At 43.7% G+C, this 17,285-nt stretch overlaps 1 protein-coding gene across 6 annotated transcripts in view; it reads right to left on the bottom strand.

Annotated features, from left to right (window-relative positions):
* The window catches only part of LHFPL2 (LHFPL tetraspan subfamily member 2), a 151,067-nt gene that overhangs the window by 18,403 nt on the left and 115,379 nt on the right, over window positions 1-17,285 (bottom strand). For all 6 annotated transcript variants that reach the window (XM_081289914.1, XM_081289917.1, XM_081289916.1 and 3 more), the window contains one exon: window positions 2,368-3,017. In XM_081289914.1, the coding sequence (XP_081146040.1) occupies window positions 2,368-2,797 (430 nt within the window). In that variant the 5' untranslated portion in view covers window positions 2,798-3,017. The remainder of the gene's footprint in view (window positions 1-2,367; window positions 3,018-17,285) is intronic.

The raw sequence follows: 17,285 nt of genomic DNA, 5'->3' as shown, positions 1-17,285 counted from the left end.
CTTGGGTGTACTCTTACCTCCTTCTCAATTCCTCTCCCCAAAGGCCTTATGCCTAGAGAAAAGCTAGAAAACCTCACTGGAGTGTACAAATAATACCTAAGAAATACGTACTTCACGTAAATGACACACCATTTATGTGAAGCTACAAACAAGAACACAAAAAGATGTGTTAAGACTAATCCATACTTGCAGAGGTGGAATTCACTGGACTAATCCATTATTCAAAACTGCATATTAGTAGCCTACAAAATTAAAGGGTGTTTATGCTGCTGCTTAATGACTTCAAAAGACAGGTTTGGTGTTGGGGCCCAAGATGTAAAAGGCCAATGGTTTGCTAGAAGGCAGATCAGTAGTGATGAGATGTATTCCTCGAGAAGCAAGCCAGGAGTCTAACCTGCATACCATCATACTGATAAACCCACAACCAAGGCATGAAATCATGGAGGATGGGCAAACTCAACATAGTGAGGGAAAGTTAAACAAATCCTCCTCTCTGGTCAACCAGGGATCTTCAACAAGATTTATAAATTATGTGTGCTGGCTTCACTTTATCTACATGTTTATTTTGACTTTTCAAAAGCCTTTGGTAATACTTTACAAAAGTTTTAAGGTAAACACCTGAGGTACTTTGTGTCTGATGGGACCTCTGACCAAAAAAAAAAAAAAAAAAAAAAAAAAAAGTGTGTGTGTGGGGGTGAATTCTGTACTCAAAACCTTTCGTATTTAACATTTCTGGAAGGTGAAATGCCAAACCCAAGGGGATATACTTCAGATTTCAGAAGTAAATCAAAAGAGGACAATCAATTTTACAGAATCAGAAATCCAAGATTAAAAAAAATACACATTTAAGGGTAAGCTTATATTTTCAGAATAGCAATGCTGATGTTCAAGGAGTTGGTACACTCATCTACAGTAGAACTGCTAGTTAGTGGCAAAGCTGAAAAATGGAATTCTGGCCTCCTGGATTCTGTGAGTGCTTAGGATTGCTTTGGTCATTCATGATATGGTTGATCCTAGCAGATAAAGAAATAAGGGTCCTAAGATTTTGCTTTGTGACAAAGTTTAAAGGCCCTGGTGTCTGAATGGAGTACTCCCCTCACCCCTGTGAAAGCAAATCAGAATGTAGAGCAGGATCTCCATCATCTCTCTTGGCCCTTTATGCCTACTCTTTCCTGTAAATGCACACCATACATGGGCCCCCTAAGATTTGAGAAACAGAAACTTTATCTTATCAGCTATTTGGGGGGAAAAACACCCTGTCATTTGATCTGTTTATTTGGAAGCAAGCCCTGCTGAGCTCAAGCATTTAAGGCAGAGTAGAGTTAATTCATTTGGGGTCTGTTTCTTTGCAGCCCTGGACACAGGGCTCAACACTTATCTTTATACCAAAGAGGCCCATGTTCTCTTAAATTTGCTGAGGAATCACCTGTGCCCTTCATTTAGCGCTGTAGGTGGATTCCTGTTCTTCCCCCTTACAGTTGAGATTTGTATCTTGGTTAAAAAGTTAAAACACCGCCACCCCTGCAAAATTAAAGCAATAGTCCATTCCTTCCACTTCCATGGGATGTCTTCCAACAGCTTCCTGTGTGTTTCTGCCACACAGAGTCCTTTGAGCTGTCCCTTGGGACAGACTGCTGCTTTCTTGGTTCAGGATCCACCTTTCAACAATCTGGAGGAAGTCTAGGAAAGTGCAGGGGGCAGTGGATCTTTTCCTTTAGCTCACAGCCTTCCCTGGGAGAATCACCATAAAGAGCTCATACTTTTCTTCTCACCCATTTCTAACAAGCTCTTTAGTGAGAAACTGCCAGAAAGTGGAAGAGTTAGCTTGCATTTTCTGATCTGAGTGCACAGAACATTCTGTCAAGCTCCAGGAGACAGACAATTTAAATCAGAACAGCATTAAACACAGAGCAGCTGATACTAATTCCTTTCCAGTCTGTATTTTCCCTACCCAACGCTGAAACCATGGGGTGGTAGGAGCAGGCTGGAGGCTTCCTATTGAACACCCACACCCATTTCCTTAGCAGAACACTTGGTGCAGGTGGGACTCACTCTCACCACCATTCTTCCAGCAGATGCAGTGACAAGAAAAGCATGATTTTAATTGAATGGAGAAAGCAAAAAGGAGTAGTTACTCAAACAAAACTCAATAATTTAGACCTAGAGGGAATAAGCCATGAGGAAGTTCAGGCCACACAAGAGAAGGGGTCTTCCTCCTGGGTTAAGAGTTAACACAGGTAAACCTCATTAAAGGGAAGGTCTTTTTCAAAAGCGGCAAGAAGCCAGTGTGAATCAACAAGTGCCAAGCTGCAGTGGAAGTCTGTTTCCCTGGAGTGAAAGCTGTTTCCTTCTGTCCTGCTCACTTACCTGCGATTCCTTGCAAGAGCCCGCAGACGTTGAAAATGCTTTTCTTCATGATGCTTTGCACACACATGGTGAAGACTGACACCAAGGCCACCATGCAGAGAATGAAGATCCCCACGGCCAGGAAAATAGCAGTGGCCTGCCAGAAGCCACTGGCAATCTCGCCGAAGCTCTCAGCGTAGGGCCCGCACAGCGTGTCCCGCGGGAAGTGCTGCACGCCGGGGTTGCGGATGCAGCGGGCATAGATGCCCAAAGTTGGGTGGTAGGGCTCGGAGGGACTCCCGCCCGCGCCGGCCGTTTCGGCATTGCCGCGGCTCTTAGCTTTCCCAATTAGCCAGTCCGCGCTCATGAAGGCAATGAGCTCCGCAAAGGCCACCACAATACTCAGGAGGGTCCAGAGCATCGAGCGGCAGGTGACAATGACATGACACATATTGATGTTCACGGCGGAGAAAGAGGCAGGAATCCACGGGGTCAACCAAAACAGCTAGCCGGCTAGGCGGGAGGCTGCTCAGGAAGGCTGGGAAGGAAGTCGCAGCAGTGGTCATTCACTCCAGCGGCCGGCGGCAGCAGCGCAGTCCCGGGCGCGCGGCATTCGTGCTGAGCGACACCGAGTACTGCGCTGGGCGGCAGCAGCCCCGCGGCGGCCTCACCTAGAGCAGAGGAAAGAGCGGAGGGCGTGAGCGGCTCGCCAGGCCCCGCCCCGCGCCGCCCCCACACTCGCGGGCTGCACCCGCCCCCTCGCGGGACGCCGGCCACCTTCCCGCCTCGGCCCCGCGTCCCTGCTCCACCCGCTCTTCCCGCTGGGTCAGGTCAGCGACAGAACGGTGTCTAGCACCCTCTGGTCCCCAGGCAGCATGCAGAACCGGTCTTAGCATACATGGGGTTTGTTTCCACTTCTCTGAGACCACAGGCTCAAAACTGGGGCAGCATAGCAGGAGAGAGTGGCCCTAGCACCCACCCACCGGGGCACCCAGTCATACAGGGGACACAGCTCAGGTGCTGAACTCTTGGGAGCAGCTGGCTCCTGATCTCTTATCTTTTATTAGGGAAGGGGGGAGGGAAAAGACAGTGCAGGAATCCAGATCAAGACAGTGAACTATGTCAGTAGACTGGCTATGTTTTCTAAAGTGTGCTGGACTCTGGCTACTGTTCTGGTATTAGATACGCTAAATTCTAGAAAACTTGCACCAAAAACTTTTGCTCGGCAGCAGAGAAACAATTTCCAACTTTTATTGTCTGGAAATTACTAGCAGAGAAATAAAATTATTTGCTTCCTAGGTAAATGAGAATGTAAAAGGAAAAACCCATGAAAAAGAATAAATGAAATATTGCTACCCAAACTTATCTTTCATCTATTTCTCATATTATTTTAGACAAAATAATTTATATTAATTAAAACTCAAGAAGGGGGAAAACCTCATAGAAGAGTTCATGACTTACTAGGAAAAAATATTCAAAACAGAGACATTAATGACCATTAACTATGATTACAACTGAGTGGACTTGTTGACAACAGAAACTTGTCTATGAAGAATGCATCTCTTGAATTGTCCCAATTCATCACATGTGCCTCTGCCTTAGCTTCAGTTCACCCCAGGTCTGGAACTCAACATGCCCATTGTTTCTGATTTCACAGAGGGCTCATTCTGTTCCTGAGGACAAATGACTTCATTACCAGAGGACTTTGCCCCAGTGGCTCAACCCTCTTTCAGAGCCTGAACCCTGAATCAGGGGCTGGCAGTGCTCATCTGCAGCTCTGTTTTCTGCCCCTTCTCCAAGGTCAGGCAGAATCAAGATGCGCATATCTGACATCTGGGCATATGGCCCTTCTCTGAGTGTTCAATCTTATTATGTCAACTCCATGAGAACTACAAAGAACTCCTCGGCATACTGAGCTCTGTTGAGGCAGAGAGCTATCTAAGAGGGAAGGGGGTAGGGAAATAAGGAAGCCCAGTGCCAAAGCTTAACATGCCTGTTTTTACACCAAGCATCAGCTCTGCCTGCTGGCTGAGGTCCTAGTGAGTGGCGACTTTACTCTTCTCATGAATCATGATGTCTTTAAAAACTCCTCACATCACTGTTGTTACACAAGATGCTATTTTGAGGACATAGTTAGTGTAATACAGGGAACATATGGACCTAATTGTCAGGGTGTATGTGTGTGTGCAATGGGGCTGTGCTAAGCACTGGATAAGGGAGAGGTGGTGTGTTCCACTGAGGGAGTTTTAGTGTCCCTCAGGTCTGGGTTCCAAAGCCGCTTCCACCACCACCTGGGTTTACCTACACACTGGAGACAGTAAAGGTATCTAGCACACAAGATGGGTGTAAGGAAGAAACAAGCACATCTTAAAGCATTCAGCACAGTGCCCAGCAGAATAAGAGTTCTGTAAGTATCAACTCCCTTCCTTCAGTAGAAAACCAATTTGCTATGTAATCAGTCCCTTTCCATCCCTGTCCCTCTAGTTAATGGCAATTTTTCAATGTGAATATACATATTAATCCCTGTGCTAAACTGCAGGACTCTTCTACAATCTCTCAGGTGACTTGTATCTTAATGGCTATGACAGTGTCCGCTGTCCTGGTCAGCAAGCTCAGCTTGGGGTCAGGAATGCAAGTAGGTTGCATTTTCCCAAGAGAAATGCTGTGAAACTTCATAAGCAAGGAAGATGGGGTGTTTGGGCTTAGCAAAGCGGTCCATGTCAAATTGGAGGTAGGACAATTTAAAGGCCCACATCACATGCTTAAGCTCAGAAAATATAGTTCCCTCTCTATTTGTGCTAAAACAATCACCAGTTCTTGTATTTGCACTAGAATGGCTGGGATGTGACCTCTATTCTTCTCTGCTTTGAACTGGAGATAAGATGCTTTGGTCTCTCCCGAATGTTTACTAACTGCTGCTATCAGAGGACAGCCACAATATGCAAGGCTAACTGACTAAAACTGTATCTTCCTGGGGATTCAAATGAAGTCTAATTTAGGGTGCTAGGACAAGGGGAAATCTGGAAAGGCAGCAGGGGGTTTCTGGAATGGTCTGAGTCATATGAAGTGTCCCAGTTAGGCCATATGCACAGAAAGGCAGGTACCTGCTGAGACAACATTTCTATCAAAGGGGAAACAGATCTTTGTTATAGATCCTTGTTAGCAGCAGGGATACTGGACACAGTCCTCCTCAGAGCTCCATGAAGCACACTCATAAAACCAGGCCCCAATGCCATTTCATGTAAAAGTCTTCTCTCCATGGGTCACTAAATGCCTTTTTCCTCTAAGCTACCTGACTTTACTACCACATCCCTGATGACTATGGGTAATTTGGACAGCCCTCTGACTTTCAGAAAATAATGTTACAATTGTCACAAAGGTCCACAACATAAACCCTCTTAGCAAATAACTTACATACACACACACAACAAAAACAAACAAAACAGAAAACCAGAATCATGCAGAAATCTACAATATCATTGACAGAAAAGAGAGAAAAGAGGAGTTTATAAAGGCTCATCTGTGGTCGTTGGTAGTATACTGTATACATCCTTCACATTGCCCTAATTACAAGAAGGGGGAAGGTGGTGAGTAGCTCTGAGCTGGCATTTGTAGCTTGGATCACTGGGTTCCATCTCTGGCACCTTTCTGTTGTCAGTTGGAAGGGAAAGTACACATGTAGCCAGAACCAGGCGGTGCCCACTGACTAGGTTACGGGAATAGAAACCTAGGAGCAAAGTGCACCTCCACCTAGAAGGTGGAGAAAGACTGGAAGAACATCAGTCAGAGCTGCAAATAGCCCCCACTTTCCAGCATGACAGGAACAGTAGAGAGTATGGCTAAGACAGTGTTTTGAAAAGCACTACCTTGCTTGCTAGCCTGGGTTCTGTTTCTTAACTTTACTACAAAAATTTCAAACACAGATATAAGTTGACAAGAATAAACATTGAGGGGCTGGGGATGTGGCTCAAGTGGTAAGGCGCTTGCCTGGCATGCGCGGGGCGCTGGGTTCGATCTTCAGCACCACATTAAAAAAATAAAATAAAGATGTTGTGTCCACCAAAAACTGAAAAATAAATATTAAAAAATTCTCTCTCGATTCTCTCTTCTCTTAAAAAAAAAAAAGAATAAACATTGAGCATCCATGTACCAACACCCAGATTCAGCATTTGCTAACATTGTCCTATATCTGTTCCACTGATCTACAGCATACACATTTTTTTCTGAACCACTTAAACATGAGTAGCAAATGTTGAATACTCATCCCTAAATACTTTAGCATACATATTCTAAAAATAAGGACATTTTCCTCTATAAACACAAAAAAATTAATATAACTGGGAAAGGTGACAATAATACCCTTATAGTCAATGCCTAATCTATACTCCTAATCCATTTCCATATCTCATTCCATTTTTTATAGTCATTTTTTTTTTAAACCATGACTCATGCATTGTACTTGGTTGGTTTCTAGACAAGAATAGTCTTTCCTCCCTGATCTATCCTTCCTACTTTTCCCAGTATTAACTATTTGAATATACTAGGCCAGTTATCTTACAGGATATCCAATAACCTAGATCTGTATATTTTCTCCTGAGGTCACTTAAACTTGTTCTGTATCATCTGTTTCACAGAAACAAGTTAACTCCAAAGGCCGGTTCAGATTCAGCTTAAACAAGTTTACAGAGAATCCAAAATCGTGATGCCATACACTTCCTACTACATCACTGGGAGGAACACTCCTGGGTCTGCACCTCAGAACCAGAATAATTTTATGCATAGATGTGTGTGTGTTTCTATATACACACATACACATCAGATTATGTTAGTTCCAAACAGGAAGAGTCAGAATTAGTGGGGAATGAGTGAAGGCTGGTCTGGGCAGGCCCCTGCATGTTTGAAGATTCCCTCCTGGTGGATTCTGAGAGATGCCATCCTGGGAGCTGAAGAGGAATTTTCAGAAATGTGTGCTATATTTCCTTGAAATGGACCTATGTTTTATTAAAAAAAAATCTGTAGACCTAGGGAGGGAGATAACAACCTAAAAGAGATGTGGCCCCTCCCTGGAGAGTTTTACTTGAGCCAAGAGAATACTGATTACAAGAGAGAAAAGCTTTCATGTAACAGAGTTACAATTTAACAGTAGCCTGGAGACCATAGCCCTTCTTCCACCTCCAGAGCCTCCTTTCAAAAGGACAACCTGGCTTCCATGGACACTGCTCTCTGCCCACTACCCCTGCCCTTCAGCCCATCCAGAGGGGCAGTGGGCACCAGGAAGTACCACATTGGCTTTTGCATGAAACTATGTGAGTGGGGAGAACACAACGCTTTCAGTGTCATAAACAGACCCAAGACCAAATCTCAGCTCTGGGTCTTTTCAGGCTGTTTACATCAAACCTCTGCAGGTCTCAATTTCCTTACCTCCGAAATAAGGCAAGAAGCACCTTGCTCACAAGCCACAAGGAGCAAAGGTGAGTATGTGTGTGTAGAATCCCCAGCACACCTTCTAATTCACAGGGCCCAACTTATGTCACTAACTGATCATTATGTGTGCTTAGTTTATTATTAGCACAATGTTTGTGGTGCAGTAAGCACTAAAAACTACTAGCAGTGGGGCAGAGTTTCTGGTCCTGTTTGTGAGCAGCGGTCCCTTTTTCCTGTCATCCCTGTGAGGCTGCAGTGTCCCTGATGCTCTTTGAACTTCATGATGCTGCCCAAGGAGTTCAACGAGAAAGATGCCAGAGAGTTGACCAAGAAAAACAAAGACCCAGTGGACAAAGCTGTGGACAGAGCCAAAAAGATGTCAAAGTTCAGGACAAGCTGACTAACCCAGTCTTATTTGACAAAACTACTGATGACAAACTCTGTAAGAAAATTCCCAACCAAGCACTCAGAGACTGAAGAGTCATTCCCTGGTCAGAGTAGCCCTTCAGATGCTTCTCAGCAAAGGATTTATCAAACTGCTTTCAAAGCACAAAGCTTATCAAATGGGTTTCAAAGCACAGGGCTTCAGTAATTTACACTAGAAATACCAAGGGCGGAGATGCCCCAGTTACTGGTGAAGATCAACCAACTGTATACTTGGAAAAACAAACCTTCGTTAAATTTTTTAAAAAGCTCCAATTATTAATAAATTTACTGCATTGAGCCATGAGGCCCAAATAATCAGTGTATCTCTAAGAATATTGTATTTTGTAGCCAGCTCACTGGAATCTTTTTGGCCAATATCTGTTTTTATTATTACCATCTTTCTCAGATGCATGAGTTATACAAGTTAAATGCCAGGCAAGAAGGCCTCCATCCCAGGGTCTTCTACAAGGATAAGAAGATTAGGAAAGCAGAAGGTGTGTGTTTTTGCTTCTGAAATTTGGAAAGACTCTCTAGGGCACTGCTTTTTAGAGTGTGATCCCTGAACCACCTCCCCCCATCCCCTAGAGGAGGACACAGGGACAGCTGTTGAAGAAGCCTAAGTCCCTGGTCCCCATCCGCTGACGCTAGAGTCCTGGAGGTGGTAACAGAACCTGTGTCTCTAACAATCTCCCAGCAGATTCTTCCACAGTGAGGTGAAAGCAGTCCAAAGCAGGTAGAAGAAAAGAGGTCAGGGGGAGTGTGGCCCAGCTCCATCAAGACACAGCCAGTGGTCAGCCTGCCTGTCCTCGGCACAGCTGAGGAAGGGTGAATCTGTAGGGAGGGCAGCTGTTCCTCAGCTAATCCTCAGATGGCATGAATGAGCTTCCCAAATATTCAGGACCTTCTCTTCAGAGCACAAACAACCTTCAGAACCAACAGGCAGCACTGGTACAAAATGCACGGTGCCTTGCACAACATTTTCTTTTATCCTTTTTTAAAATCACCTACCAGAGAAAGCTTTGTGAACTCTCACTCTGGCCACTTCATAAAACACTGGCTACAGAAATGAAAACATCTTGATGCTGTTGAAGAGGAGGATGCAAGTGCACTAATATTTATTATTCTTTGAGTGACAGACAGTCTAAACATGTTCAGCTCCTCCTGCTTTTGTCATTACCCTTTCCTGAGCCTCCATGACAAGCCCCTCTCCTCCATCCCACCTCTGACTCTGCTGGGAAGTCACTGAAACTGTGGTTCTCAAAGGGGGCAATTTTGCCAATGGGGACATTTGCCAATGTCAGGAGGCATTTGGGTTGTTACAACTTTGAGTGGGTGTGCTAAACATCCAGTGCTCTGGACAGCCACCATAATGAACAATGATCTGGCCCCAAAAGTCAGTAGTGTGGATGTGAAGAAACCCTGCTTCCTCAGAGAGAAGTTTTTAAACACGAAGGTGCAACTTAAAATAAATGTCTAAAATCTTAACATTTTAAAAATGTCTCTTCTAATGAGCATGCTGTGTTCTATGATCTGGATAGACATTCACAATATCTACTAAGCTGAATACATTTTTAGTTGTCTTTTGAAAAACAAAAATAAGTTTTAAGGTACATTCTAGTGTGAGTGTCCCAGACAACGATGACAGAGTACTGTGGAGCCCAACTTGCCATTGACCCAGGAACAGTGCTATGGATCCTTCCTCTCCAGGGGTCACATGTTAAAATTAGCTTCTGTTTTCAATAATAACTATTCTGAAAATGGCAAAATGGAGCTCCCCACTTATAAATACAAGGAGTTCTTGTGCTGTTGTTAACTTGCTTTATCTGGACTTGCCTATGCAAGCTTGGCCATATCACCTTTATTTTGTTCAAATTCCCCTCCTCCAGAGTTGGGTGGGCCACTCAGTACATGCTCAGGTGGACAACTCAGTCACTCCAAAGGTAGGGAATTGATGAAGTAGACCTAAGAGATTCTCAGGCATTCTGACTCTTACCTGACCCAGTTCAGCTTCCTGTTCAGGATGCTTCCCTCTCCCCTGGAACTGGTTGGTGGTTTCAGTTGTTGGGTGGCCCCCTTCCCCAAAAGCACCTGAATGATCTCTTTTTTTCTTGGCATGGAGACACCCAGTGAGCCCTCCTGACCTCCTGCTCAGTCAAGTCTGTTCTTTAATTTACCAGTCCTGGTCTGCACCAGATTCCTTTCTGGATGCCACACTCCAACTCTTCCTGTGTCCAATGGGTCTGCTTCCTGAGCACTCAGTTCTAGAGGGGTCCTTTTCCCACCATTGCCCTAGGGCAGCTGCATCCAGAGATAACAGGTCTTCTCATCCTATTTTCTAAATGACCAATTCTTTAAGACTTCTGAAGTTCTACTTACATATTTTATATTTACCTGCTATTGCTACAACTGCCCTCATCTAAAAGTGTCCAGAATGAGTCTGTCTTCATATGTCTGTCCTTCTGGGTCTGCCAGACAGGAAGGATTATACAAAGGAACTTCAAGGCAGAGGCTAATGTCTGATTTAGCCAGGGCACTATGCCTGACTATACACACTGTGGGTCAAAAGCTTTTTTTGGTTTGTTTTAATGAAATTGAAACTTGAATTCCAAGAGTTGCCTTTTAATGTCACTGCTTTACATAATTTTAAATAGAAAGCATCTTTCAAAGTTTACCATGAATTCTGTGATATCAGGCAAAGGCCTTAAAGTAAGTTTAGTCTTTTCAGGATAAATAAAAAAGTACAGACTTTTAATGGCAAAAAGTCATAAGGGTGGAAAACAGAGAATTAAAAAAAAAATCCAGAGCTATAATTTCCTTCTTGAACTCCCTGTTATTGTAGGGGGAAGCTTCAAACGCTCTCCATTCAAATGACTCAACTCTGAGAATTATTAGTCCTTAGGGAATGGGCTTCTGGCTCGTCTCCACAGACAGCTGGGTAACTCTCTGCCTGCTAGGAACACTGACGAACACTCATTCTCACAGCAACTGCAGGTTTGTAGACCCTTCTATACAGAGGCAGAAAGAACCACTGCTTGTTCACAACATACAGTGCCATCAGCCAGGTTCCCTTCCAGAAGCTTAACAAACCCCAAACATGAGCAATGGGGAGGATTACATCACCTGCTATTTCTGAGTCTCTCACACAACCTCTCAGAACACCAGAAAACCCGATGATCAACTAGAACAAGAGCCCTGTCCAGACTGGAAGCTTTTGGGAAAGCTCTGTGAAAGATGGTATCATTGCTTCAAATATTCCCTATCCTTCCTTGGAAGAGGACTTTATTTTTCCACCCCATTGACAGCACTGACCATGGAACCTGCTTTGGCTCATCCAAATTGAGCAGCAACCCATGAACTCTCATTTTCCTTTGCCAAAACATCTGAAAAATCCCAGAGTCCCCTTCATCAGTCACGTCCCTGACAACAAGAAGCAGAGGCTCAGCTACTCCACATGGACATGCAGTGTGGGCAAAACCCCAAACTTCTGCTGTTGCCAAATAGGTCACAGCAAGTGCCACCTCTTCTGAGGACAGGAGTCCCTGGCTGAGTCAGAACACCTGCTCCTGTTTCCTCCTCCTCTTTTTGGTGTCAGGCTCAATTCAATGTCACCATCTTCTTTCAGAGGATGGCAACGATTTTTTTTTTTAAATGATTAAAGGTCACTTGGTGAGACATAGTCAAGTGTGTCCTACAGTCTCAGAAGCACACACTGTATAATTCAACTAGGTAATAAAAACTTTGTTCTTAATGTGTTTAAAGTTAACTAAGAAAGGAAAAAAAATTCCCTTTTGGGTGAGTGAGGACATCAGAAGTATTTCCAGAGTCCAGTTTGAAGATCCTTTCCCACATTAGGCGTGTCCAACGTCTCTTACCAAATGAGTCACAACTTGCCCAGAGAGACTGCTTCTCCTCCTTCCACTCGTGGTTCTCCTGAGAGCTACATTTGAAGAGGCTTGGGCCACCTCCTGCCCCTGCAGTTAGGGATATACTAGGAAGTCTTCTTCTAGCAACCACAAGAACAGTGCTCTGGGCTTTGTCTAAAGTGAAGCTTGCCCAGCAGGAAGCTTGGAAGACACCTCATGGACCAGTTGGTACAGGTGTTTGGCAGAGAACCAAAATGCAGGTGTCTCAGAGACCTGTCTCCAACATGCATCAGACCAGATCCTTCCAACTAACGGAGGCAAGAGGGCTGGAATGAGAACGTCAACAAGCAGAACAGGGCAGGAAGTCATCAAGGAGAGCGGAGGAGATGACTGAGGCCCTGGACCTTGGACTGTGGAGCTAGGAAGCCCAGTAGGTCAACATCTGTCAGTAAGGGGAAGAGAGTGGAAAGCTGAGTCACCAGCTAGAACTAGTGAGTTGGGACCACACTTTGCATTTTTCCATGCCACCTGCACCATCAAGTCAGAATATTCCTTCTGGAAATATAGTCATTTCAGAGATGAAGGACAAGAATGTGACATGAGGGTGAAAAATAGTGGCTTCCATGAGAAGTCTTTCATTAACTCATGAGGCCCAGTGCTGTGAACAGGTTTTAATTTAGGTACTGCTCCCTTCTGAAACAAGTCCTTTAAAGCGAAAACAAAACCCCCAACAATATGGTATCATTTTATAAATCCAAAATTTTAAGAGACAAGAATATTAATCTAGAAACACACATAGTTAGTACAAAAAAATAGCAAAATTATTTTTCTTTCTTTGTACATTCACTAGCCCCAACATCTGACCCATCAGTGATACTGACAGAAGAAAGCAGGAATGGTTGATGTCCAAGCTGGCCTGCTAACCCCAGTCCCAGGTGGCTATTAAGGCAGTGACAGGTATGGAGAGAAGTACAGCAGAAACTTCCTTCTACAGAGGCTGAGGGGACCATCTAGCTGCCTGACTCCCCGAGTGCGGGACCCACACCTGCCAGCTGAAATACCCTCCCAGCAATTTCCTGGAGGACAAAGTCAGAAGCAGTTCGGAACAGCAGCAGCCTCACTCCGGATCCCATTAAAACAACACTGCAAGCACATCACAAAGCCACAAGCTTTGAGTTTACTTGCAAAAGTTATCAGCAGAGTGATGAGTTTCCAATTACTCACTCAAGGACAGTATCAACGGACCAGTCTAACAATAAGACAACTCATATCCTTAAATACCAAGAGCCTAATTTGGGATTTACTCTGGCACCAAGACAATGCTAATAGTTACTTGCTTTTTTCTTTTTAAACCTGAGGTCACTTCTGTTTCTAACCAGTATTGCTAAGCTGCAGTAGAATGTAACAAGTTTGGAGGATGATTTAAAAGCAAAGAACTTAAATCTAACATAGGTGATACAACACTCAAATGCTCACTGACTAATTCACTCACATGACTGCTGGCTTTTCACAACCAAAGACAGATGCAGCCTAACGTCTGAACTGCCTTGTCTTGTGGGTCGCCCTCTGAGAGCCAAGGAGCTGAGAAGGATCTGAAAATGGCCTAAGCCTTATGTATTGAATACACGTGCAATAAAGACCATAATGTACAAGGTGAAAATTCACAACAAGGTTCTGTATGATTTTATATATTGAAAACCTTCCCTCTCAAGAGCCCCATTTCTCTCAGATTTAAGATCCATAAAATATTGTGTCATTAGAAATACACACACTTGTGATGCTACTTTAAAAAAAGTTTTTTGAGGGGCTGGAGTTGTGGCTCAGTGGTAGAGTGCTCACCTAGCATGCTTGAGGCACTGGGTTCGATCCTCAGTACCACATAAAAATAAAATAAAGATATTGTATCCACCTAAAAAAAGTTTTTTGAAAAAAAAAAAACCCAGCAATGTAGATCCATAAGCTGTATCCACACCCAGTTTACCCAACATTGTACATCTTGATGATTCATAGCTAGAGATCAAGCTATGCAGCAGTTTTTAATTTTCCCCTAATGAGAATGCCAAATCCAAAACCGTAGACAGGTTTAAACTTTCTTCATTTATTAACTTGAGGAATTCCCAAGATATTTAGGATTCAAATTCTGTTTTAAAAACATATGGGCTGAATGGAAGCTTCCACAGGGATGCACACCAGTTCAACATATGGCTGCAACAGCTTCAGGTATTTGGAAACCCAGAGCAATCCTGTAACTCAAGCAAAATCCTTGGCCTGCAGTACTGAGCTGGCCTAATGACTCAGGAATGCACAATGGGAGTAGGAGCCCAGTGAGCTTTCCTCCTGGCCACCTAGATGCAGTCACTGCAGGCTCAGAGTTCAAGAGGGTCAAAGAAAATCCATTTTTGAGAATTCTGAATCCCTGTACTTTTTCATAGGATCTGATAAGCTCTTTCTGGGAAAAATGACTTCTTATTACAGCTTCAACAATAGTAAGGTATAGTAAGGGAAGAGAAAGTTCAATTGGGTGTCTCAGAAGAAGAGGGCAGGTGCCAGAAGACCAGGCCATTTAAACACAAAAGCAAAAGTGTTTGAAAGGCTTGGGCAGAAGAGGCTTTGGGTTCACTCCTGTAGGAAGAGATACTTCGAAGCCTGTAAGAACTGTAAGAGCTGATAAACAAGGAGGGCAAAGAGGAAGATTGGCCCTGTTCGCTCACACATTCAATGCTATGGATGCAGTGAGGGTCCAGCAGGCTCCTGCCATTTCTATCACTTCCCAGCACAAGTCAGCCTGAAGCAGATGACTCCCTGAGAACCCACATGGCCTTCAATGAAAGAAAGCTGTGAAGCAAGAGAGCCCTGGGAATCAATGGAGGAAAAAACAGACTGCATTTCAGTTAGGTCATAAAAAGGAGCATATCCCTGGATGCTAATACACATTTCCTCATGGTGGGTAGAACTAAGACTTCATTTCAGCAAACCATTAGTAGCAAAATTCCTCTTCCCTGTATCCCAAAGCCAAGTTCTCCCACAAGTGGAGTGACTGAAAATTCTGGGTCCCTGCATAAAATGGAAGCCAGACAATGTCTTTGAGGAGGATCTGTCAGGCTTATAGAATGGTGCACAGGACAAAACCTCCTACTCCACCCTTCCAGGACAAGGAGCTGACCCAGAAAGGCTGCATGGCTGAATGATTCAGTCAGACGCTAGATTGTCTGGATTTGAATACAGCTCCTGCCAGTATGACCTTGGGCATGGTTGTGCCCTTATTCCTCATTCCCATGTAAGTAAAATGGGTATTGACAAAACCTACACAGAGGGATGCTGTAGCAGGCTGAGGACAATGCTTATACAAGCTGAGCCTCCATGCATGCAACTGTCCTTCCTGGAAAAGGATCCAGCCTCCCAGCCTGCCACCCAGCACAAACAGCCACTTCTGAGGTCATGTTTCAGATATTCCTTCTGCCATTTAGATCTTCCTGTTCTAGGATCCATCTGACTTGTGAATAATTAAACTCACCTTCAAACAATAATTTTCCCCATGTAAAAGGAGTCACGGAGCAGTAAGGCCCTATTTCAATGCTATAAAACAGGCTCTATCCTTTACTAGCTCTGCGTTTATGGCAATGGACTTCACTTGAGGCATTTCCTTATCTCTAGGAAAACAGGAGTGAAGAAAGTATCTAGCTCATGAGAATTATGAAACTGTGCATATAAAGTCAAGGATTATTCCAAGTACCAGTACATGGTAGGAACCATTATGACTATCATCGTATTGGTTAAGATTTACTTTTCTGCAATTTGTCTCCACAAAAATCATCTTCTATTATCACCTATATCTCTGTAGACTGAAGTCTAGGGTACAGGGAGGGGGGCCCACTAGGCAGGAAGTCAGGAAAACACAAGTCTTGGCCTAGGTTCTTGGCTAACAAGCATGTGACCAGGCACAGCTCCCTTAATTACTCTGCCTTCAATAGCTCAGGTACAAAGTAAAGGTGATGGGTCTGAGGATCACCTCTGTCACTTTCAGCTCAAAAACCACTCATTTCAAGCCAATGATCATTTCTTATCACCTTCTCCCAGGCTCATGGTTCCTTCTACACTGATGCTCTGGAGGGGGAGACCTCAGACTGGAAGGGAGAAGGGAACCCTGTAGGTTATAAGGAATGTCAAGTACAAAGGCTTGGGGTTGGCAGAACCGAAGGCCATATCTGACCATAAAATTTGGTAGACAAGGAAAGTGGACTGCTTGGTCACTGCACAAGGAGTTGTCCAAAGGCCTTGGCCAAAAGACATGGGCTAGACTGGCTACCCCCCTCCAGTTACCTTTATGTGTGTATGTGGAGGGCCCCAACTCTAACTCCTGTTCTTGGGAATATAATAGAGCACTCCCTGCTCCAGTCTTTGAGTTAACAGTTAAAATTGAGGTCCCTCTGCCATTATCTTCAGAGATGGACCCTACAATTTTAAAGGACCCTTCCTTAGCTCTAAAAAATCCAAAGTCATAAAAGGGCCCTTTCTTCGTTATATACTTTGCTTCCTGTTCCAGACAAGTAAAATGCTAGGGATCATGAAGAATGTGTCAGTGATATGCCATAGGACAGGGTAGAATACACAGGTTTAACCCTTTTCAAAAAGTACTTATATTTTGGTCTCATGTATGTCAAGAGAAGCACCCACTGATTTAAAAATCCATATTAATATGAATTCTCCAGCAAAGAAGCTAGCAATATGGGAGGTTTCTATTTAAGTGCTTTAGTTTCAGGTAAGAGTCAAGTTATCCTTTTTATTTCAAAACAAATTTTAAGAAACTGCCCAATAAAACTAATGTTTGCTACTGATTCTCTGTTCCTTGGTGAATTATCAAAGTCAAGCAGTACAATTCTCTCATCAGTTATAAATGGCCCCAGAAGACAGATTTACATTTACCGATGGGCACATATTTCTGAAATCTATTTTTATTAATGAGCCAATAAATTGTCATTTTGTTATAATCAACCAAATGGTTCAAATAATTTTCAAGAATGCAATGCTCCATCCCAATAAGCCTGATGACGAAGCTGCTGAGATGACATGAAACTGATTTTCAATTTTACTTGGCATTATCCATGAGATCATGGATAGATTCAAATTTCTTTTTCTTTTAAAAATTTTGGCCACAATGCTGTCAAAGGCAATATTAATCTGATTATGATGATAACTGCAGACAGCAAAGACCATGGGTAAGAGGTT

The sequence above is a fragment of the Spermophilus citellus genome (genome assembly GCF_964194105.1).
Source record: "Spermophilus citellus genome assembly, chromosome: 1".
In the NCBI taxonomy this organism is placed as follows: Eukaryota; Metazoa; Chordata; class Mammalia; order Rodentia; family Sciuridae; genus Spermophilus; species Spermophilus citellus.
This window is presented reverse-complemented; position numbering and strand designations above follow the sequence as displayed.